General features: G+C 37.3%; 1 protein-coding gene across 1 annotated transcript in view; it reads right to left on the bottom strand.

Moving 5' to 3' along the window:
• CHD7 (chromodomain helicase DNA binding protein 7) overlaps positions 1-24,837 on the bottom strand; it is a 158,927-nt gene that overhangs the window by 35,612 nt on the left and 98,478 nt on the right. Inside the window, exons 9-14 of the mRNA XM_036757487.1 lie at positions 21,407-21,544; positions 21,197-21,318; positions 20,605-20,848; positions 11,853-12,029; positions 6,860-7,003; positions 3,552-3,807 (exon numbers count right to left, since the gene is read on the bottom strand). Coding sequence (XP_036613382.1) covers positions 3,552-3,807; positions 6,860-7,003; positions 11,853-12,029; positions 20,605-20,848; positions 21,197-21,318; positions 21,407-21,544 — 1,081 coding nt within the window. The remainder of the gene's footprint in view (positions 1-3,551; positions 3,808-6,859; positions 7,004-11,852; positions 12,030-20,604; positions 20,849-21,196; positions 21,319-21,406; positions 21,545-24,837) is intronic.

The raw sequence follows: 24,837 nt of genomic DNA, 5'->3' as shown, positions 1-24,837 counted from the left end.
TACGGGGAACAGCAAATAAGGTGTTGTGACTGGAACTTAGGATATATGAGGGGGAATGAAGCCTAAAAAGATGGGACTGGAGCCAGATTGTGAAAGGTTTTAAATACCAAACAGAGATGGTTATATTTAACTTCAAAGTAACAGAGAACCCCTAGAGTTTTTTGAGTAGAATAATGACATGTCAGATGTGTTATTTTTTGCAGTTGGATGAATGGATGGATGTACTGGAGAGAAAAGATACTGAAAGCAGCAAAGATTAGTTAAGATGCTACTGCAATAGTCCAAGTAAGAGGGCTGAATCCAGTGCTTAGCAGAATGCCTGGCACACAAAAACACTTAATAAATATTTGTTGACTTAACTGAACTTCGATAGTGAACATGTGAGTATAGAGAAGGATTAGATCTAAGAGATGCCGTAAAGATAGAATTGACAAGATTTAATAACTGACTGGATAGGTCTGGGATAAGAAGGTGTGAAGTGTTCAGGAGAATTCCACAGATCTGGATGACCAAAAAGATGGTAATGTTCTTGACAGAAATAGAGAGGTAAGGGAGAGGATCAGCATTTTGGTGGAATTATAAAATGAATTCAGTTCCAACATACTGAGTTTGTGATGTCTGCAGGACATCCAGTTCAAAGTATCTCATAGAGCACTGGTGCTGTGGGATTGGAGTTCAGAAAAGAAAGACTAAAGATGGATATACATATCTGGGAATCATCTGTGTAATCATACATGAAAGCTGATGAGCACACCAAAAGGGAAGAGTTCCCAGGTCAGAGCTTTGGGGGACACCCACAGCAGAGTGTGCTTTCTACATTAGGCTTTTCCTGTTCAGCCCAGATACTACTACACTCTCTCTGTCTCTCTTTCTCTCTTTCTGTCTCTCTCATATCTTCCATCACTAGACTGCAAACTTCTCAAGGACAAGGACTGTTTCACATTTGTCTTGGTATACCCAGAACCTAGCACAATGTCTGGCACATACCAAGTGTTTAATAAATGCTTGTTGATTAAATGATTGATGAAGATCCAGGAAAGGAAAGTGATCAGACAGGTAGGAGAAAGAAGAACAGAAAAGTACCACAAAAGCCCAGAGAGTATCCAGAAAGAAAAGGTGGTCAATCATGTTGAATGTTGCAGAAAGATCAAGAAAAAAAGATGATTATTAGATTCAGCTATTAAGAGATACTGGTATCTCTAGAGAGAACAGCTTCAGTTGAATGATGATATAAGTAAGACTGTAAAGTAGCAGCAATGGATGTAAACAGTTTTATCTAGGAATTTAAATGTTAAAAAAGGTCAATTTCAGGGGGATAGCAGGGTCAAATGAAGGAGTTTTGTTTTTTCTTTTAAGGAAAAGGGAGAGCTGGACTTATTTAAAGACAGCAGGGAAGAAATCAGTAGATACAGACAATGAATACATAAAGAAAGAGGATGACTGCAGCAATAGGTTGCCAAAAGAGACAGAAGGGTGTAGGATCAAGAGTATAAGTAGAGAAGGGCTGTATCATCATCAGGGATTAGAATAAAGAAGCAAAATCTGAGGGATCATATCTAAGGGCTTTGAGATAAAGAACAGGGAATGATAGCGTGTGCTGTACACAAAAATTATGCCAAAATATGCTGACAATTTCCCCTAACTGGGTTTTCCCATTCATCCTCCTCTTTTCCAATCCCACTATGTGAGTTCAAGAGTTCATTTTATCTTTTATTCAGACTATTGCAATTAGATCTGGATCTAGACCTGGATCCAGACTAACACAGTTCCTAACTGGTTAGCCTACATTCATATTCTTGTCCTAATCTACTTTTCCTAAAAGTTAACTCATTCACAAGTTTAATAAAAACAGCCTTTTTAAAAAAAGTTTGTAAAACAGTTTCCTCATAAAGATCTGGTATTATAAATAGTGCAAGTTCTATTATCCCCATTTTATAGCTGAGGAAAACGAAGTTTTGAATGTTCAAGAGACTGACAAAAGCTCACATACTGTTAAAACTTGAATCCAAGTTTCTTGATTCCCAAACCAATGGCTGCTCTTGCTTAAAATTTTTCAATAACATTCCATTGCCAAATGGATAAGGTCCAAACTCTTGAGCCTGCAATTTGGGGTACTTCATTTTTAAGCCCTAACTAATCTTTTCCAACCTCCCACCCACTATGTTCCTATACATACAGCAAAGCTGTTGTATTTGCTAGCTCCCAAAGAAGTCCCATGCTTTTTCCACTCCACTGTCTGGATCTAGATAGTGTCCCCCCACCATTCCAGACTTCCTGAGCTCAGTCTATATATTGGAATCACTTTCATCCTTCAAGAATCAGCTCAAATGCTACCTCCTCAACTCATGTGTGCCTCTCTTACAGTACTTCATTTGTGGCACTTAACATATTGCCGTTTAATAGAGTTATTTGAATACACTGTTGATGGAAACAGGAAGGTACAGGAGAAAGGTGGTAAATTTGAAGTCAGATGACCTGAGATTGAGATCTGGTTCTTCCTTTTACTGCCTGTGTGAAATTGGGGAAGTACTTTAACCTCTATAGGCCTCAATTTCTTCAGCTTTAACACAAGAGAGCTAATTTAGAGAAGTCTTCCAGCTCTAAATCCATGGTCTTATGATTCCCTAAACTGTAAGCTCCCAGAGGGTAGGGACTACATCCTCTTTGTCTTTTATCTCTCAGTATATAGCATAAATCAAGGCAGCTAGGTTGTACAGTGGATAGAGTGCTGGGCCCAGTCAAGAACACTCCTCTTTGCAAGTTCAAATCTGGCCTCAGATGCTAGCTATGTGACTCTGGGCAAGTCACTTAATCATCTTTGTCTCAGTTTTCTCACCTGTAAAAGGAGCTGGAGAAGGAAAAGCCAAATTGTTCCATTATCTTTGCCAAGAAAATCCCAAATGGGGTCACAAAGAGTCAACTGAACACATTGCACATGCTAGGTAGTCAATATGGTACATAAAAATTTTTATATAACATAATCATCCATATATCGAAACAATTTGGGTGAGAAAAAAATCACCATTACATCATTAATAATTGACATAAAATAATTTCATATCGAAGTTACAAGGTATTCTCTTCATTCACAGGGGAGAGATGTTCTAGAGGTCCTTCTCTTGTCAGGATCCCCCTCACCAACAGAAAAGCCTCAAGTATGCATTCCAAATACAAAATGCTTGGGGACAGAGAGCTGTGTATTCTCTCCGATGCTTTCTTCTTTCCAATGTTTTTCCAATTTTTCTGACTTAATTAAAACAAATATCTCAATTAGGTGCTGCTCTCCCTTTACCATCTTTGAGCTTCCTAGTACACTCAGCCTAAGAGAGCTGCTAATCTCCTTTTGAACTAAGATTCTATGCTACAGTCTCAGCTGCGTCTGCAGCAATCATGAGCAACTAGCCATAGGCAGGGGAAGGCTGAGGCTGGTGGTGCCAGCCACCATTCAAAGGTAGTTTGAAATCAGCATGTACTACATAATGCAATGAATATTCAACAGGTAGAATGTGCTTTGGCCAGAAATCAAATAAGCTCAAAATAAATAGGCTTACCATTAATAAGGTATGGATGATTGCAGCATTTTCTTAATTCCATCATAGTGTTTAAAAGGTTAGGGACATTAGCCTGACCACCCCCTTTGGAGAGAAATGTGAAATTCTTCTCCAGGATGGCACGGTAATATTTCTTTTGGATGTTGGTTAATTCCACTTCAATAATAGTTTCTTCTTTGGGGGCCAAATTCTTCTCTACATCCTCCTTGAGGCGTCTCAACATCATTGGCTTCAGAATAGCTTGAAGCTTCTGCACCTAAAAAAAAAAACCCCAAATGCAACATACTTTTGGTAAATAAGTACATAATGATTTAACCCACATATTACCAGTTCCAAGAGGAAACACTGAGGAGCACACCATGTGTCTACCAATGACTTGAAATCAATTTTGTTCTTTCCCAACGCTTTCTAATTGTTCTGTTGAGGGAACAGTTTCTATCGTTCCTTTCATAATTGAAACCCATGAAATGGATGAATTAATACACACATACAAAAAAATTTTTTATCGCTTGGGAATTCTTCCATTTATTCCATATATACCTTGTATACATAGTTATTTGCATACTGTCTCCCCCATTAGAATGCAAGTTTTTTGAAGGGAAGGACCATGTTTGAACCTTTTTTTTTTTTTTGGATCCCCAGCACTTAGCATAGTGGCTAGTGCAGTTAGTGCTTAAGAAATGCCTGTAGACTCTATATGGCTCCTGTTCAGTCCTGAATTTCATTTTCCATCAGCAGATCTCCTCAGCCTTGAATCCATGGAAAACTATGCCTCCACACAGGTACTCTTTGGGAGGTACCTCCTCCCTCCTGGCTTCTCAGCTTCTTCTTGTGTGTTGTCGTCTCCCATTACAGTGTGAACTCCTTAAGGGCAGAGACTGTTTGTTTTTCTTTTCTTCTTTTTCTCACACTGCCTGGCATACAGTAGGTACTTAATAAATGTTTATTGAACTGAAATTGAATCCTAAATAATATTAAAAACTTAAGAAAAGATAACTCAAAATCAATCAATGCCTTCTGTCTGCCTTTAGTCATAGTGATATTAGGAACTAAGGCCAAACATCACAACAGGGTCATTGGGCACCTACATAGGAAAGACTGACACGTCATAGCTCTCTTCTGCATCTGAGTAATTGCTAATGTAAAAGGCACCTAGGAGGGGGATCATGTGGCCTCCAAACTCCTACTTTCTTCCTTCCATTTGACTGATGATGAAAACATATTCTCTATGCTGAGCTGCATAAATTTAACTATTACTCAAAAACTTTGGTACCCAGACAAAGACAAAAAGTTTAGAATGGTACTAGGAAAAAAACCTAAAGATCAACACGGTATTTCCGTTCAAACAGAACCTGAGCTTGCAGTAAAACTTATATAGTAACTTTGCAAATGGTAGACAGTCTAATACATTTTAAAGAATTTTAAAGAATGCAAGTACAGTAATACTAGCCTTGTCAAGCAGTCAGACTTAAAAATCCCTATCTTCTGGGGGTAGCTACAAACCTTGAAATAAGCATAAAAGTTTCACAAAGTCCATGTATTTTATTGAGCCCCTTTCCCTATGCATTTGTTATATTTGTTATATTGTTTCCTTTGCAAAATCTTCAGTTCTGCCTTAGACTATATAATGAACAGGCAGCTAAACAGTATAAATTGAAAAACAGGGGAGAAGAAAGGAGATGGAGAGGAGACCAAAGAAGTGAGATGAAGCAGAGAGGGTTAAAAGAGTTGGCAAAAACATAACCCAGGTATAGACATGTCACATTGTAAAGATACACATTATATATACCATGTATACATAATAAATAGCAAGGTCCAGTCTGGGACTATTTAGCATAGGAGCAAATAGTTCTCAAAAACCTCAATAACCCTTGAGAGCATCACTGAAGAGGAGAGAAAGCAGACCCACCAATCAATGCAAACTCAGGCAGTTCAGGTGCCAGGAAGCCCTTTTTTCAAGGTACTACAGAGGTCTTTAATACAAAATATGAAAAATCTGCTTAGAGCTTTTAGAGAGGTCAAAGCCACCCTACTAGCGTATACCCAAATACAGAAAAAGATATCCATAGTTAGCAGTATTTTTAATAATAAATGGTAGAAATACAATTCAGGGCCCGAAGAGCTATCTGGTGAACTGAGGGAAAGGCAACTGTGTATTTCCTTGTGGTCAGTCAGATGTGAAATATCAACAGATATTTCTTTATCTTGCAGAAAATTGTTGGGTCTGCCACTTCCTCACCCTGGGACTAGATGGGCTAGAGATGTCATCAACAGACCCTATTCATGATTGGGTGTAGTTTGTAGCAGAGGAAAAGCTAGGAGATAGGCTTTCAAGGAGATAACTTTCCACACCTCAGGATATCATGTCAAAGAGCAAAGTGCACTAAATAATATTTATGATGATGACCTTTATCAATCAATATAAGAATGAAGTACCTCGGAGTGTGGAAGAAAAAATTTCCTTTTTATTTTTTTGGGGTTTTTTGGCAGGGCAATTGGGGTTAAGTGACTTGCCCAAGGTCACACAGCTAGTACATGTGTCAAGTGTCTGAGGTCACATTTGAACTCAGGTCCTCCTGACTCCAAGGTTGGTGCTCTACTCACTGCACCACCTAGCTGCCCCCAAAATTTCCATTTTAAATGGTAAAAATTATTATTTTCTGACATTTCAAAAACTTCAATTATTTAAGAAATTTATTGACATAACCAGTACCCTTTTCATCCCATATTACTATTCCTGGCACAGACTTTCTAATTATTTTTTAAATTGTTGGTATCTTTTATTTTTACATCATAATTCATGAACATAAACATACCCAATAAGTTGTCCATGGAAAAAAAGAGTAGTAGGAAAAAAAAGAACTTCAGGTAGGCTAACCATAAACTGAGTATACCAAACTCAGAGTGCCCTATCTCTGCCCCACCCCGCAAAAGGAAGGGAGGTCCAGCATAGACTTTTATCCATCCATTTATTTATTTGGGATTTTTTTCTTCAATTTTTTTATTTTTAGTCCCAAATTCTCTCCCTTCATATACCCCTTCCCACATCCATTTGAGAAGGCAAGCAATCAATAACCCATTACACAAGCGAAGTCAGAACAGAGCCCTTCTTTTTTTAAAAAAATCATTATCTATTTTTAATATTTATTTTAAAAAATTGAGTTCTGAATTCTCTCCTTCCCTCCAGTCCTTTCCCCCATCCATTGAGACAGCAAGCAATATGACATTAATTATACATGTGAAAACATATTTCCATAGTAGCATGGCATAGTCTTTGAACATATAATATGCACATATATGATAAATACCTGCTCTTCTGTTTTCAGATCGCCAAATTCTTGCATGAAAGTGGTTTCTGATGGAAAGCGAGTTGGTTCTAGGAAATGAAGCAAGCTAAAGAGTTCTTCCACTGTGTTCTGTAATGGAGTACCAGTCAGCAGCACCTTGTGTTCCTATTAGGACACAAAAGAGGTAGTTGACCAAAGTGACCGTAATCTTATTTCTTAAGATTGGAGATTCTTTAGAGCTAAATTTCTCCTCCCTAACTCTCTACAGTCAGTCAGCCAAATCTGAGAACCTACCACTGGTAAAGAAAAGTGCTGTGGGAGGCATAAAAAGGAAGAGAAGACACAGGAAAACATAATTCTTACCTTCAATAAAGATACAGACTGGAAACAAGTACACATGAAGCTTCTCCAGAATTTCACAGGGGAATTTCATAGGGGAATTATGGGGTCAATATCTTAGTTCTATGGCACTTTAGGCCTAAGAAGTCTCAATGATCTCTCTCAAATTCAAATTTCTCGCTAACACTCCTAGCTTCAGACAGTGTTTGTCTCTCTGGTCAACACATAGAGTTGTCATTTCTCCATCTCCTTCCTGCATTACATGTAGAGACAAAAGATGTTCTACATGCTACAGCAGGTGAAGGATTGTGCTTGAAAATTTACTAGCCAGCAAAGAGATCAACTTTGTCTTAAATTCTCTGGCCTCTATTTATCATACAAGTACTAGCTTATAACTTTATGTTTGAGGGAAAGTTGTACTTTAATTAAAACTGAGCCTCCCTTCTTTTTTCTTTTTAACTCTATTGTTCCTTTCATTCAATAATTTCCTAGCTTATCCAGCATGAGGATGCTTTTGTAATGTCAAAAAATTTTGTACTTGTGCTATTAGTAACCATCCACAGATTGAGAAAATGCATGAGGAAAAAAATGGAAATTAAAAAATACATAAGGATAAAAAGGTAGCACAAATTCTATAAAATATAAAGGAATTTGTAATTCATCCATCATCTCTACATATGATTGAAAAAAGCAGTACATGTCTATGAGACATACTGATTTGGTCTCTTGTAGGTATTTTTTCACATGTTAAGTAAAAAGTAATATTTAATTGGAGCTAAATAAAAATCAAAACAATGCTTGATGTTCATGCAGATCATCAAGTTTGAAGTATCTATGGCTTATAGCTGGGATGGCTCAGTATTCTTTCTTTTGACTTCCTTTTTTATACGGATTTTTTAAGCTTACTTTATAGAAACCCTATACCATCTCATTATGACCCATTCCCTGACCCATCCAGAATGAAAAAAGTATGTTGTAATTATTAGAATTGTAATAACACTGGTATGATCATACTTAGGAGCCTCATTAGTCATAACTTTATTTCACCATTTCATACTCAGTGTCGCTCTGAGACAATGCTAATAAAAAAAATTGGTTCATAACATTCACAGTGATCATTTTGCAGCCAGAAACCCAACAAGGTTTGGATACTGAGTAACTGTAGGTGCTCAATAAACACAGACTGAACTGAAGTGTATACCAAGGGGCATGTTAGCTTACTTAGAATCTATTTTATTCTTTATTTTTTAATGAATCCATCTGATAATGTGGTACCAGGCTTACAGATTGAATATGTGCTTATGATTGTTTTTTTCCATAGTATGTAGGGCTCCCATGACTAAAAATTTGTTATTTTCTCATCTTCGGATTTACTGAATCAATTGCTTATGGATTACATCTGCAAACAGAACCAAATTCTTTTTGCAGGACTTTGGATATAGACTTGTGTGGGGCAAAGTCACTGCTGCACTCAGTTCCTGAATAATTTTTCAAAGAATTGCCAAATGTCAGAGCTGGAAAAAACCTGAGTGACCATCTAGTCCAATTTCTATCTTCACAAAAATCCCCATGACAACATAGTCAACAAGTGTTTACCTAGCTTTTCCTCTAAGACCATCTATAAGATCCTCAGGGTCTTTTGAGTAAGATCCTAGACTGCTGAGACATAAAAACTTCAGGGTTGCTTCTAAGTTCATTACTGCAACTTTCTTAGTGGTATGACACAAAATTTTGAGGTACCAACTCATAATTTCAGAAAAGAACCTAATATCTTTTTTTTGTTACAAAATAAACATGTTCAGGGAAAAGAGCTCCTTTTCATCCCTTCCTTTCCTCCCTCCCCTTGCCCTCTTACCCACCAGGGCTCTTCGAGCACTATTTGAACCTAAGAGCTACATATAAGAAGGTGAATAAATATGGGCATTAAATTGATGATGGGAAAGATCAAATAACTTACTATTAACACAGGATAATATAAATGTCAGGGGATAGATATAGATTGTATATATGGCTTATCACTTCTAAGCTCAACCATGCCAGCAGGTATGGCGGCAGGCTCATGAACTTTATCATTCTTTATAGGTCTGACTCAAATGATGTCCATATAATTGCATTTTGGCAGTCTTTTATTTGTGTAGGGCCTCCTGACAATGAAAGGTGAGATAATAGGATCACTGAATTACTACCATCTCTGCCGCATTCCTTTCTTGTCAGTGACAAATAAGGAGAAATCACTGCTTTTCAAAGTCTATGTGATTTTTTTCCTTCTTTTCAAAAAATAGCACACTAATACACAATATTCCTTGGGTGTTGGAATATTGTTTATGTCTATGCCAGTGAGGGGTTTGGATGGGAGGGGAGAGGAGGTGAAGGATATCAGCGGTCTTTGTTTTGTTTGAGCACTTGCTTCATTTTGGTATCTATCATTCTAGTCAAACCAGTCTTGGTGACACACAATTCACTATCCCTACTATAAATGCAAATAGCAATCTGGGAGATGTCATCTCAAAACCACCACATACTGTTTACACTGTGACCTACTATTGGAAGAACGGTCAGAGAAGATAGACTGAATGTTGTCTTAAGCTGCTTTTAAGCGAGGGTTTTGTGCCATTTGGCGATGATCATTTCAGAATTGGAGGTGTGTTCTTCTGCAGTCATCGAAATTTTCATAGTCTAGTTTCACACAATTAGATGTGTGAGATCACTACAGGATGATATTGAGTACATTAATTAATATTAAAATCATTTCAGCTACAGTTTCTAATCCAATGACTTCTCTGAATTTGAGTCTCACTGCGTGCAAACTTCTTCATGTACCTTGTGGCAAAAGATCAGTTTCTAGAAATCAGTAAACATAACCGTATATGATTAAATACAGGGATAAAGGAAAGTTTAGCTGCAAAATTAATCATGTTGAGTATGAATAAGCTAATTTTAAAATTAGACAATTTAGTAAACACATATGGATGGATATATATTTGAGGAGGACCGTTCTGACAACAGACTTAACATCAATACACATCCTTATGAAAACCAAGGCCTTTCAAAAAGATATAGGTATCTGTTCTAGTATATCAGTCTGCATAGTTTCACCATAATACAAAGCTCGTAGGACTCTATAGATAGAGAACTGGAAGGAACCTAAGGGGGCCTCTAGTTTAATCCCCTCATTTTACAGAACAGTAAAATGAGGCCCACAGGTCACATAAGTGGTAGGTGGTAGAATACAGAGATTTCTACCCAGAGCTTCTGATGCTAAATTCATCCTAAATGTGTTTCCTCCCATACCCAATTCATATTGGGCTTGAAATGTTCTTCCTTCAGTAGGCCCAACTACTTTCTTTTTCAAAGCAACAAAAATGTTGTGGTTTTTTTTTCCCCTCAGAACACTGGAATCTAATTAAAAAACAACAGCAGCAACATCCTGTATAGATTTTTTTTTAATGTTTTTTTCAAGATAGAATGAAAGTGTCATATGGAATAGGGCTGCCTGATCTGGCAGGGCTATCTCTGAATTGACTAACAGGCGTGAAAAATACATACCTGAGTTATAATTATCAGTAACACTCCATACTAAGAAAAGTCTAGGATGTATATACTCATTTCTCTTTTAAGCATAATTGGATTTTCTGTAAAAAGGAATGAGACTTGGTGGAGGTGGACACAACAGCCTTGTTTGTTTCCACCTGTATCTGTGCATATAATCATGGAAGGTGAGGAAAGAGATAGAGTTGGGAAGGAAGAGATGTTATAACACAGAAAAACTGGTTAGTTAAAACTGAGCAACAGTTTGAGACTGATATCACTGCACACAAATCAAGGAATTCAAGTTAAAGTTGTTAACTTGGAAAAGGAAAAGATCATCTGAGTTTAAAGGGTAGTAGGATAAAATAAAGGGAGGGAAAGGAAACAGAAAAATAGAAGAGTAAAATTTACATACACATTTCCCCCTCCTCCCCTCCCTGTACCCTACTCTAATATTATCCCCTTCCATTTAGGTCTTAAGAGATCCAGTTTCCAGGAGGAAATTTAGGAGATTTGTAAAATATTCCCCTTTATCCACATTTATCTACAGTGAAGAATGTAAAACTAAGAAAACGTTGACAACACCTTCCCAAGTCTTTCTAAATCAATTTTTTTAAAAAAAGGTAATTTAGAGAAATAAATATTAAACATTAGTTTCATTGTGACATAAGATCATATAATCATACAGCTAGAGCTAGAAAAAACCTCATAAGCAAACTAGTCCAACCCCTTCCTTTTAGAGGTTCAAAAATTGAAGCCTAGGGAGATTAAGCACTTTGTCCAAAGTCTCATGGGCAATAGGTCCTCTGACTACAGAGCTGGTACTCCTTCCATGTTGCCAGACTGCTATATTCCACAGCTTCTTGGGAAATTATAGCTGCCAGTGTCAAATCATACAATCAGGAAGAACAAGGATTTTTTTTAATAGAAGATCGGACTCACTGCAACAGTAAGTGGCTTAATCGCAACCATCAATAGATTCTGTAAATAGAGTAACCACAAACCAAAGTCACAGCCTTAAACCTGAATCTCCTGATTTCTATTCATGATGTCAGTAGTTTTTAGAGTCATACACATGTGCAGTAATCACGAACACAAGTAATTTTTTTCATATATAAAAGGATGGTGACACTATATGAACACTTACCAGGTCCATCATCTTGAGTCCCTCCAACAGTTTACAATTCCTATTCTTCAGCCTATGGGCTTCATCAATGACTACACAGCGCCAGGGAATGTTCCGCAGCTCAGGACAGTCAGTCAAGATCATCTCAAATGTAGTGATGATGGCATGAAACTTATATGACCCCTTTATAACTCGACCCTGTTAATAAGAGAGTACTAATTTAATATATTAGCTTGCAGTTTAATGAAAGAGATTAAATATAGTGTTTTAAGACTAAATAGCCCCTATTTATGAATGGGTTATGTTCTAAAAATTCATTGTCTGACACTTGCAACTCATTTCCTTGCAGGAACAATACTATGCATGGTAATTAGGTTTCCCAAACCCAAATGCAGAAACTTATTGTCTCATGACATATCTGAAACAAAGAAATAAACCGACATTGTGTATAACAATATTTCTAGAAAAAAAATTCATTCAGAGTATATATTTCAGATGCTACTATTACATCTCCCCTTCCCTCCCTGGCTACTGTACAGCAAGATTGGAGTCTCTTCCAGTTCCAAGTCATCAGAGATGACTCCCATGGTGAAGGTCTAGGATAAAGTTTTCAAAGGACAAGGGAAGGAATCAGGACTTTAGGGGCAAGGCAATATAGGGTCTAGGTCTTTCTGCTACAATAAACCCCAGAGATACCTCTAAGTTCCCAACAAATTCTCAATCAATTTTTTTCTTTACTTCTTCATATCCAGGGATTAGTATGTCTGCTTCCCTTTTCATTGTGAACCTGAGATCTTTTCCAACTTTAAGACTCTATATTGGAGGGGAGCCAAGATGTCAGAGTACAGGCAGCAACCAGCTGAACGCTCCCAACATTACCTTCCAAACAATGTTAAAATAACTCCTTCAATCAAATTTTGGAGCAGCAGAACCAACAAAAGGTCAAGGTCAGACATTTTTCCAGACTAACACAACCTAGGAAGTCAACAGGACAAGTCTGAGACCCTGGGCTGGGGCCAGTTCAGGGAGCAAACCTTGGAGGCACTGCCGCACAGGCAGCAGCAACAGCAGCTTTGGGAGCTCTCAACTCTGAGACAGTAAAGGGGTTGACCAACTGGTAAGAAAAAGATTATTAGGGACTATTTGCTGGCACTGGGAGCAGCTGGTGCTGATTGGCAAATCTATTGCCCATACATAGTTTTGGACTGTACTTCCAAGGCAGAGAATGCTTGTGGTCAGTGACAAAGGAGCAGGGGCCCCAGTCTCAGTTCCAAGGCAGAAAGGAACTTGTGACTGCAGGAGAGCAGGGGACCTGGTCCCAGTTACAAAACCAAGAGGAGTGCTAGTATTTGTGGCTACAGGGGAGCAGGGGCTTTTCTGGATAAAGACCAGAGTACAAACCATAAGAAAACTGAACACACCTCTCCCTGGATCACAACTCCTTGGAAGTACTGAAAACTTGCAAACCCCCAGAACTAGTTCTGAAGATAGCAGTACAACAAAGCCTGAAGCTTGGGACAATGCCTCCCCACTCCCAGGTGAGCCAAGTCCTACTTGAAATTCAAAGTCATGAAACAGGCTGGAAAATGAGCAAACAACAAAGAATTTTACCATAAAAAGCTACTAGGGTGGCAGGAAGACCAGGACACAATCCCAGAAGGCACCATGGTGAAAAAAGCTACAACCAAAGCTTCAAAGAAAAATGCTAATTAGACCCAAGCCCAACAACAATTCCTAGAAGAGTTAAAGTGTGATAGAGTGCTAGAGGGAAAATTGGGAAAAGAAATGAGAGTGATGCAAGAAAATGATGAAAAGAGAATTAAGAGCTTGGTAAAAGGGGCACAAAAAATACTGAAGAAAATAACACTTTAAAGATCCGAATTGGCCTAATGTTAAAAGAGGCACAAAAATTCAGTGAACAAATAAACTCCTTAAAAAGCAGAATATGCCAAATGGAAAAGGAGGTACAAAAAAATCACTGAAGAAAAGAACTCCTCAAAAATTAGAATTGGGCAAGTAGAAGCTAATGACTCTATGAAAGATCAAGAAACAATAAAACAAAGTCAAAAGAATTTTTAAAAAAGAAGGAAGAAAATGTGAATTATTTTATCGGAAAAACAACTTACCTGGAAAATAGATTGAGGAGAGAGAATTTAAGAATTATTAGACTACCTGAAAGCCATGATCAAAAAAAGAGCCTACACATCATATTTAAAGAAATTATAAAGGCAAACTGCCCCAATACTTTAGATGTGGGGGTAAAATAGAAATTGAAAGAATCCAGTGAATGCACGATCACCTCCTGAAAAAGATCCCCAAATGAAAACCTCCACAAATAACAGTAAATTTTCAGAGCTCTCATATTAAGAAGCAGATATTTCAAGCATCCAGAAAGAAGCAATTTAAATATTGTGGAGTCACAGTCAGGGATCACACAAGCTTTAGCAGCTTCCACGTTAAAGTAGCAGAGGGTTTGGAATATTATATTCCAGAAGGCAAAGGAACTGGGATTACAATCAAGAATAACCTACCCAGCAAAGCTGAGTTTAATCCTTCAGGGAAAAAAATGATATTTAATGAAATAGAGGACTTTTAAGCATTCCTGATGAAAAGACCACAGCTAAACAGAAAATCTGACATTCAAACAAGACTCAAGAGAAGCATAAAAAGAAAAACATGAAAAAGTAATCATAAGGGACACAATAAAGTTAAACTATTTATATTCCTACATGGAAAGATGATATATATGATTCCTAAGAACTTTGTCATTATTAGGACAGTTAGAAGAAGTCTACACATACAGAGGACATGAGTATGAGTTGATCATGTTGGGATGATCTCAAAAAAAGGAAGCAATGAGAAAGAGGGATGAACTGGGAGAAGAGGGAAGGGAGAGGTAGAATGGGAAAACTTTTCTAACATAAAAGAAGGTGTGCAAGGAAGTTTATATAGTGGAGGGGAAAAGAGGGGGGTGGCAGGCAATGCTTAAACCTTACTCTCATCAGAATTGGTTCAAAGAGAGAATACATGCACACACATACTTGCGCATGCACGGGCACGGGCACACACACATACACACATATAAATACCCAGTGGAGTATAAAAATCTACTTTACCTAATAGGAAAGTAGGAGGGTAAGGGGACAAGATATATGGGGGGATTAAAAGAGGCAGTGGACAAAAACAAAACAGACTTTGAGGAGGAACAAAAAGAAAAGAAAGACAAAAGGATAAACAGAAGAAAACAGGATGAAGGGAAATACAGTTAGTAATCATAAATATGTATGGGATGAGTTCACCCATAAAACAGAAGCAGAGAGCAGTATGCATTAGAAATGAGAATGGGACAAAATGTTGTTTACAAGAGACACACTTGAAACAGAAAGACACACACAGAGTTAAAATAAGGGTTGGAGCCGAATCTATTATGCTTCAGCTGAAGTAAGAAAGGCAGGGGTACCACCAACAATGATGTCAGACAAAGAAAAGCAAAAATAGACTTCATTGAAAGACATAGAGAAACTACGTTTTGCTAAAATGTACCACAGACAACAAAGTAATGTTAAAAATTTTCAGAGCAAGTTTCTTTGATAAAGGCTTCATTCTCAAATACATAGGGAACTGAGTCAAATTTATAAATGTCACTCCCCAATAGATAAATGGTCAAAGGATATGAATAGGCAATTTTTAAAGGAAGAAATCAAAGTTATCTATAGTCACTATTGATTATAGAAACGCAAATCAAAGCAATTCTGAGGTACCACTTCATGTCTATCAGAAATAGCAAATGCTGGAGGAGATGAGGGAAAACAGGTGCATTAATAAATTGTTGATGGAGTTGTAAACTGGTTCAGCCATTCTGGAGAACAATTTGGAACTATGTCCAAAGGGCTTTGAAAATGTGTAAACCCTTTGACCCAGCAATGCCACTACTAGATCTGTATTTCAAAAGGAAAAAGACCTATGTGTATAAAAATATTCATAGCAGCTTTTTGTGATGGCAAAGAATCGGAAATTGAAGAGATGCTCATCAATTGGGGAATGGCTGAATAAAACATGGTATATGATTGTGATGGAGAACTATTGTGCTATAAGAAATAATGAAGGAGGTGGTTTCAGAAAAAAAAAACACAACAAACCAAAAACCTTGACAAGACTTATATGAACTGATGCAAAAGGAAGTAAGAAGAACCAGGAGATGATTGTGCACAGTAACAGCAATGTTGCAGTGAAGATCAATTGTGAAAGACTTGACTACTCTGATCAATACAATGATCCAAGAAAAATGCTATCTAACTACAAAGAGAGAACTGATGAACTCTGAGTGCAAATTGAAGTATACTTTTCTCCCTTTTTTGTGATATGGCTAATATGGAAAGATGGTTTGCATGATTTCACATGTATAAATGGTATTTTGTTTGCCTTCTCAGTGAATGAGCAGGGAGATGAGAGAAAGGGACAATTTGAAACTCAAAAAGAAAAGAATGTTTAAAATAAGTAACAATTTTAAAAAGACTACATCATTTTACTGCTGAACAGAAAAGTCTTGGTCACACATAGACCTTGTTGTCAGCTGGGTCTCAAAACCATGTTCTCTGACTCCAAATTTAGGTCTCTTTCCACTATACCATGTGTTAAATGTTAAGTTTAAGAGGAAAACCAATATTCCACAGAAAGGATAGTAGAACATGGGCTGGTATGGCAATAACAAGGATTTATCTTTCCTCATTCTCCTCATCATGCCTTGCCTCAGTGGACAATTACAGCCTTCCCCAAAAGCTCAGGTTACTGAGTTTTTACTGAGAAAACATACTGAGAAATGGGTGAAGTTGGTAAGATTTAGACAGTAGCTTGTAGAGCAAATAGGAAACAGGCAAGTCTTTTTTTCATTGCTTCCTATCTCCAGGGATTAGCCCACCTGTTTCCCTTTTCACTGTCTATCCCATGAGATCCTTTCTAATTCTAAGATACTATATTGTTTCACTGCTGAACAGGAAAGTCTTGGTCTCACATAGATCTTTCTAAGAATAAAAGGTTTTTGGCTTTGGAGTACCTAGCTCCTTCCCGTAGATAATTTTTTTCCCATTTAGACCAATATAGAAAGACAAAGTCATGGGAAGGTAATAGGATCATACATTTAGTTCTGTAAGGGATATCAGAGATCACCTAGTACAACTCCTTTCACAGAAGAGGAAATCATGACGTAGTGAAGTTTTATCACCTGCCCAAGGACACACAGTTAGTTGTTATCAAATTCAAGTAGCTGTGGTAAAGGTATGGTCTTGTCTATGTGCTATTTTTTTTAAATGTGGCATTGTCATTTCATTAATGAGTGTAAGGAACTCAAAGTATGGAAATTTCATGGAATGAAAGGGATCAGAAATTCATCTGTAACAGTCTTAGAAAGTTGCTTAGGGCACTGAAAGACTTAGTGACTCTCTATGGCCTCAAAGCCATATACACACAGTATACACACAGATACAATCTGAACCCAGATTGCTACTTATTCCCAAGGCTGGCCACCTAGCTACTATACAAATACCCCACCATGTCTGTCTACGAAAAGCCATACCTTATCACCTATCAATATATCCTAATATTTATTTTGAAACACTTTCATGATGACTTGCCTTTTAACAGATTTAAAACTTTTGCAGAAAATTATAGCTTTTCCAATCTTTCATTTTTAAAGTGAAGTGGCAGTCTAGTTTTGGGCCCTATTTTCTTATAGATTATATAAACTGAGGAAGGCAGCACATAAGTAGATTCATACCGAACTGTTGAGCTGAAAAGAATGCATATTGAGCTGCCTAACTTTGGGTTGTTTCTGATAAAACCCAAAATCAAACAGTTAAGATTGGACTTTTAGACAATAAGAAAATTTATACAGTAATAGAAACAATGATAACAGTTACTTTTTTAATGTAACTCTTTCATTTATAGGTTCTTTTAAAACAAAATTTATCTGCTTATTAATAAAAAAACTACTAACAAAACAAAGGTAATCACTACAATAAAATATATTTGCTATTTAGCGGTCAGCCTCACTAAGAACAATTCTCTGATAATCAAGGTGACAAATGGGGAGAGGGGATGGAAGGAAAGAGTATAAAGAGGGAAAGAAAAGAAGGTGAGAAGAATAAAGGGAGAGAAGAGGGGAAGGAGGGAAGAAAGAAGATAGGGAAGAAAGGAGGGCTCTGAGTTGGAAAGGACTATCTAATCCAACCCATCCTGAACAGGAATCCCTTCTACAACAAACCATATGAGTGATAAATCATCAAGCCTTTGCTGAAAGACCTTCAGTGAGAAAGGAAACTCACTACCTCCTAGGGCAACCCATTCCACTTTGATGCAGCTATAATAGCGATAAAGTTTTTCCTTATATTGAACTAATGTCCTCTTTATAACCAACACCCATAGTTCCTAATTCTGCCCTCCAGAGATGAAAACAACAAACTCAATCCCTTCTCTTCTACTGGTTAGTTTTTCCAACACTTAAAGACAACTACCATGTTATTTCCCTTACCCTAGAAATTCTTCTCTTCTCCAAGCTAACCATTCCTACCTTCTTTCAAGTGGTCCTCATATGACATTTACTTGAGGCTGTTCACCATCCTAGTTGCCCTCCTCTGAATGATTTCTAGCTCATCAACATCTTTCCTAAAATTATCCTGTGCTCCAGATGTGGTCTGACTAAGGCAGAGTACAGAAAAATTACTCTATTCCTAATCCTGTAAACTATGCCATCTAAGATCATATTAGCTTTTTTGCCTCCCATGCCACACTGTTGGACTCACCTTGCTCTTTCAGTCCATAAAAATCCCATCTCTTTTTCAGAGGAATTGCACTTTAGCTACACCTCCAACACCTTGTACTTCTTTTTTATTTTTGGAGGAGGGAAGACAAGGCAATTGGGTTTAAGTGACTTGCCCAAGGTCACATAGCTAGTAAGTGTATCAAGTGTCTGAAGCTGGATTTGAACTCATGTCCTCCTGATACCCTGTACTTCTTAGGTTAATTTTTTAACCCAAATACAACTCTGAATATATTCTTCCCCTTACATCTCGTCTAACACAATCACGGATTAAGAGCCGGAAGGGACCTTCTTGTTGTTCAGCTGTGTTCACCTCTTTGTGATCTTATGGATCATAGCATGCCAGGCCCTTCTGTCTTCCACTCTCTCTCAAAGTCTGTCCAACTTCACGGTCATTGTTTTCATGATATTATCTTTCCATCTCATCCTCTGCCATTATCTTTCCCTTTTTCCTTCAATCTTTCTCTGCATCAGGGTCTTTTCCAATGAGTCTCATCTTCTCATTATGTGGCCAAGATATTTAAGCTTCACCTTCAACATTTGACTTTCCAGTGAATAGCCTGAATTAATTTCTTTAAGTATTGACTGATTTGATTTCCTTGCTGTCAGACTCTCTAAAGTCTTCTCCAGAACAACAGTTTGATTCTGTGGTGCTCTGCTTTCCTTATACTCCAACTCTCACACACATACATTGCTACTGGAAAAATCATAGCTTTGACTATATGGCAAGTAATGTCTGCTTTTTAGTAGAATGTCTAGATTTGCAATAGCTTTCCTTCCAAGGAGCAAACATCTTTTAATTTCATGGTTATGGTTGTCACCTAAAATGAACTTTGAACCCAAGGTATAAAAATCTGACACTGCTTCCATCTCTTCTCCCTCTATGTGCCAGGAAGTGATGGAACCAGTTGCCAAGATCTTAGTTTTTTGGGGTTTTTTTTATTTTTTTGTTTTTTATGTTACGCTTCAAGCCAGCTTTCACACTCTCCTCTTTCATCGTCATCAAGAGGCTCCTTAATTCCTTTTCACATTCCATCATCAGAGAGAAGGGATCTTAGAAGCCATCTAGCCCAATTCCTTTATTTTACAGATGAAGAAAATGAGGCCCATTTAGGCCCATGGTCACAAATGTACTAGGTATAAGAAGTGAAATTTGAACTCAGGACCTCTGACTCCAGAACCATGACTCTTTCCACTGTACTGCCTCCCCAGTCCAATAGTCTAGCCTGTCCATATATTTCTGGATGGCTATCACATTAGGGATGCTTTCCAAATTTGTGTTATCTACAAATCTGGTAATTGTGCCATGTAGGCTATAATTTAAGTCACAAATAAAAATGTTAAACAGTACAAAGCTGAGAATGGACCCCTCCTTCCTCCACTAGAGAACTCCTTCCAAACTGACCAGGAAGGAAGGATGGGGAGGTGGAAAAATAAAAAAGATATTACAGGAGTATAAGTCAAAATCCGGAAGGGAACTCAGAGGTCATCTGGTTGAACAGCCTCATTTTACAGATGAGGAAACAGAGGCCAGAGAGGTGAAGCGATTTTCTCAAGTTTACATAGGTAATAATCACCCGTGGTAGGATCTGGACTCAGATTTCTGAAGCTGATCTTTCTAGGAAAATGTCAAGAGGTAGAGGGAAGGGAAGAAGAAAGAGGAAAGGAGAAGGAAAGGGAAAGGCAAGGGGAATAAACAGCAGGATATAAGAGAAATGGAAACTTTTCTTTTGCCCATAATTTATTGGTTATTAAATTCTATTTTGCTCTAAGAAGGAAGGGGGAAATAGAGCTGTGTTTCTATGACAGGGAAATACAATAAAATAACTAAACTGTGCAAGGGATTTAAAGCAAATTCCTCAGCCCAACAGGATCTATGCCATCCCAAATGAGTAAGGCCAAAACTTAATTCTTAAAATTGTATGCATGTGCATGAGGAAAGAAGGCATACAACTTTACCTGTGGATCTTTGAAGTACATTTCATACAACTGAATGGTCCGGCGACTAGCTTGACTCCCATGGTACACAACCACATTCAACTCCGTCCAGGTACGGAATTCCCTTTCCCAGTTTGGGATTGTGGACAATGGGGCAATTACTAGGAAAGGGCCATGTATTCCTTTCAAATATATCTCATAGAGAAATGTAATGGACTGGATAGTTTTTCCCAAACCCATCTCATCTGCTAAAATGCAGTTTCTCCTGGGGAACAACAATAAAGAAAATTAACAGATACACATTCTTGCCATCCTTTCAAAACACATAAATGACTATAATGTTAAATGCATGACTACATGGACATTGGCTTAAATGTCCTCTTTGATTTTTAATAAAATTAAATTTCACCAGAAAAATCTCTAAGAAATAAAATTCTAATAAATAACACATTAGTATATGCATCTCTGAATATTAGACATTGATTATTTATTTCATTTCTAACAAGAATAATCTTGTTTTTAAAGATTTTTTAAAATAGAAATTATTTTAAATAAAACACAAGAGTAACTAGATTTTTTTTAAAAAAGGGAAAAGAAAGAAGCCTCTACTTACGTGTTGTACCAATTGAAAAGTAGCCAGTTTACTCCCTCCAACTGGTATTCCCTGAGTTTGTTATTGTTTTTATACTCCCTGGAACTCTCTGATTTCTTCCAATCATCAGCAGGAGGTCGCTCCTATTTTAAACACACCAAATCCCATTAGTGGTTTCTCAAAGACCACACTACTTTGATACAAAATCCTCTGTTTTGAGTCAATTCTTACCACACGTTCCGTTTCTGGCTCCCGGGACATCAGTTTCTCAAATTCTTCAATTTTAGCTTGGTCTATGTCCTGCTTTAGCTCCCAAGTGCTGTCTTCATAAGGAAGTGAACACCACTTCACCAGATAATGAGTCACAGGCTTTGTGATTAATAGTTTAGATAAGTAAGAATTAGATTATTTATTTAAAAAAATCTGGAAGAAAATCTGCTACTTTACAATCTATTTATGCTACTCATTCTAGAAACACTATGATAACCAAGTTTGAAAAAGTAGTTAAAATATTTCACAGTGCTCTCTCACATCAGAAAGAACCAAGCATCATCCTCTAAGACAAGAGTGATTTGAAACCAAATGCTGTACTAAGTATTTTGTTATGCTATTCATTTCAGTCTTTATGTAGGTCACAGTTATTTTCAAAAGAAATTATATATAATAAAGTGCTAGGGAAAAAACATTCATGGTAATAAATCTAATAATTTTTTCTTCTTCTCTTCCTAAATAGAAAATAATGTTGTTTGATTGCACCAAGATTGTAAATATAGTTTTCACTCTGACACCTAGACAAAATCTTGTCTATACAGATATTGTATACCTTCACAAATACGATTTCCCCTTTTAGAAAAGTAACAAGTAGAAATTTAAATGAAGATTTGATCTGAAAGCTAAACATATGTATATATTTTATTATGCAACTATGGAAAAGACCTGTAATTTCTTGGTTTGGGGAGGAAGATGTAGTAATAACGGTGGTGGTGCTGATGTAGTGGGAACAGGGATAGAGCAGAAGTTAAATGACTTGGATTCAAACCCAGGCTCTGCTACCTAATTACTACTTGTATGATCTTGGATAACTCACTTAACCACTAGACCCCAGTATGCTTATCTGTAAAATGAGGAATCTGGACTAGATGATTTCTAAGGCCCCTTTGAGTTCTAAATCTATGCTTCTATGAGTCTATGAATATCCTCCAAAAGCAAACCATTTTTAACTTAGTAGATGAGGCTACAGCTTTACTTGACATACATCAAGAGATGAAGTAATTTTCTCAAGGTCACAGATATATTATCATAGGGAGGGTAGGTCTTCCTAATGCCAACCCCAACACCACTTACCACATCACACTGTCTGTACATGTGTTTTATTGATATTATTCAATTACAGTTTTTAAAAAATAAAACAGACATAGGTCTTAGTTTATCAAGACAGCTGATTTTACCCACACACATACACACACATATATATGCATATACGAATGAGAGAGTGAGGGCAGAAGAAGAGAAAAGGAAGGGAAGAAAAAGAGAACGGGAGCAGAGAGGAAGAGAGAAGGGAGGAGAGAGAGAAGGGGGAAATAAAGGAGAGGTACTCTAGGGAATTAGAGGAGAAGGAAGGGAAAGGGAAGGATGCTAGCAGAAAGAAGGAATATGAGGGGAATGGAAAAGAGGGGAATGGAGGAGGCAGGAAGAAGGGAAAGAAGGAAAAGATGAAGGGGAAGGGAAGGATGCTAAGAAGATATACAAGGGGAAGGGAAAATAGGGGAAAGGGGAATGGAAGAAGTGCAAAGGCAGGAGGAAGGGAAGGAATGAAAAGATAGAGGGGGGAGAGGAGAGAAGAGGAGAAGGTGAGGGTCTGAGGAGAAATGGTTTGAGAAGAAAGGAAAGGGAAGAATATGAAGAAAGAGGAGTAAAGAAGGGAAGGAATGAGAGGGAAGATAAAAGGGAAAGAGATGGGGGGGAGAGAAAAGAGTGAGAATTATAGTCTTAGACCTTAGAAATCATCTACTTCAACTTCCTCACTCTACAAAGAAACTGAAACTTAGAAATGTTAAGTAACTTAAGATTTGAATTTGGCCTCCAAGTTCAGAGCACTTTTGCAACTGTATCACACTATCTTTCTGAAAAGAAAGTGTGTTTGCATGCTCTCTGTCTCTCTCTGTTTCTGTGTGTCTCTCTCTTTCCTTCCTCCCTCCCTGTCCCTCTGTCTTCAAAAATTCTCTATATCTCTATATATCTATAGAGATAGAGATGGGGGCAGCTAGGTGGTGCAGTGAATAGAGCACCAGCCCTGGAGTCAGGAGGACCTGAGTTCAAATTCGACATAAGACAACTGACACTTACTAGCTGTGGGACCTTGGGCAAGTCACTTAACCCCAATTGCCTTCCCCCTTCCAAAAGAAAAATTAGAGCCAAAGAGATAGAGATGATAGATACTTGAAGTCAGATCACTTGGATTCGAGTCCAAGTGCTTAATTGCTATTTGTACAATCTTGTGTAAGAGACTGAGTTTTAAAATAATCATGTATTTCTAGCTCTGAGCTCTGTAAGAATTGAAGCCAAAGCATTAAGTGTAAGTCATTCATCTATGGAATTTCCTTCCTCTTTCCCCCTAAGAAAACAACTATGGTTTGTTGACCTTCATGTCCTGGTACAGATTCTCAAACAGACATTCTGGTTATTTGGTAATACGATTTATGAGACATCTAAACTGATATTTTGCTAGTTTGTATCTCCATCTTTGTACAAGTGCTCAGAAACCATTTCAGTACACTTATAAAAACTGGAAAAGATATTACTACAATAACTTTCAAACACTGGCTAAGGATCATGCTGATAGTTGCCATATGACCCAAAGCTTTGATGTGAAAGAAGCACAAAAGGGACTATTGCTGGCACATTCCAGTGCCCAAAACAGCAAAAGACCAGCTCACACATAGCAAGGTGGCAGTGCTCTAACTGATGCTTCATGTAAATGAGTATCCCATATTATCCACTGCAGACCAAACTTGAATTTGGTTGATGAATTAAGGGTCTCTAACACCAAATGTCATTAAACCTGGTGAGGCTAAACAGCAGTACTAGAGCTATTGTGAGAAAAGTACTTTGTAAACCTTAAATCACTACTAAAATGTGAATTATTATTTTTGTCATTATTGTAACTAAGGATGAACAAACAGATAACCAAAATGAAGTTAACAGGTGCCCTACTATGTATTTAAATGAATTTCACCAATTCTTTTTCACTAAGCATATTCAAGCAGTTTGGCTTCATATAGAAAAATTATTTTATAAACAACTTCTCAAGCTAAATGGATTATAAAGTAACATATAATGTGTGTGTGTGTGTGTGTGTGTAAAACACTGAATATATTTGGTTTTAAGTTGTTTTGCATTACTAGAGTTCATCACACCATAAATGAAGAAATAAAATTTAAACTTGGGTTAAGTGTGTTAAAAATAGCTCCTATGTATGTATCACATTAAGTTTTATAAAGTACTTGCCTCACAACAATACTGTGAAGTAGGTAGTACAAATATAATTATCTCCACTTTAAAGATTAAGAAACTAAGACTTTGAGACGTTAAGTGACTTGCCTGTGCTCACATAACTAGTAAGTGTTAGAGACAGCATTCAAACTCAAATATACTAAAGTCCA

This window comes from Trichosurus vulpecula, chromosome 1 (genome assembly GCF_011100635.1).
Source record: "Trichosurus vulpecula isolate mTriVul1 chromosome 1, mTriVul1.pri, whole genome shotgun sequence".
Taxonomy (NCBI): domain Eukaryota; kingdom Metazoa; phylum Chordata; class Mammalia; order Diprotodontia; family Phalangeridae; genus Trichosurus; species Trichosurus vulpecula.
This window is presented reverse-complemented; position numbering and strand designations above follow the sequence as displayed.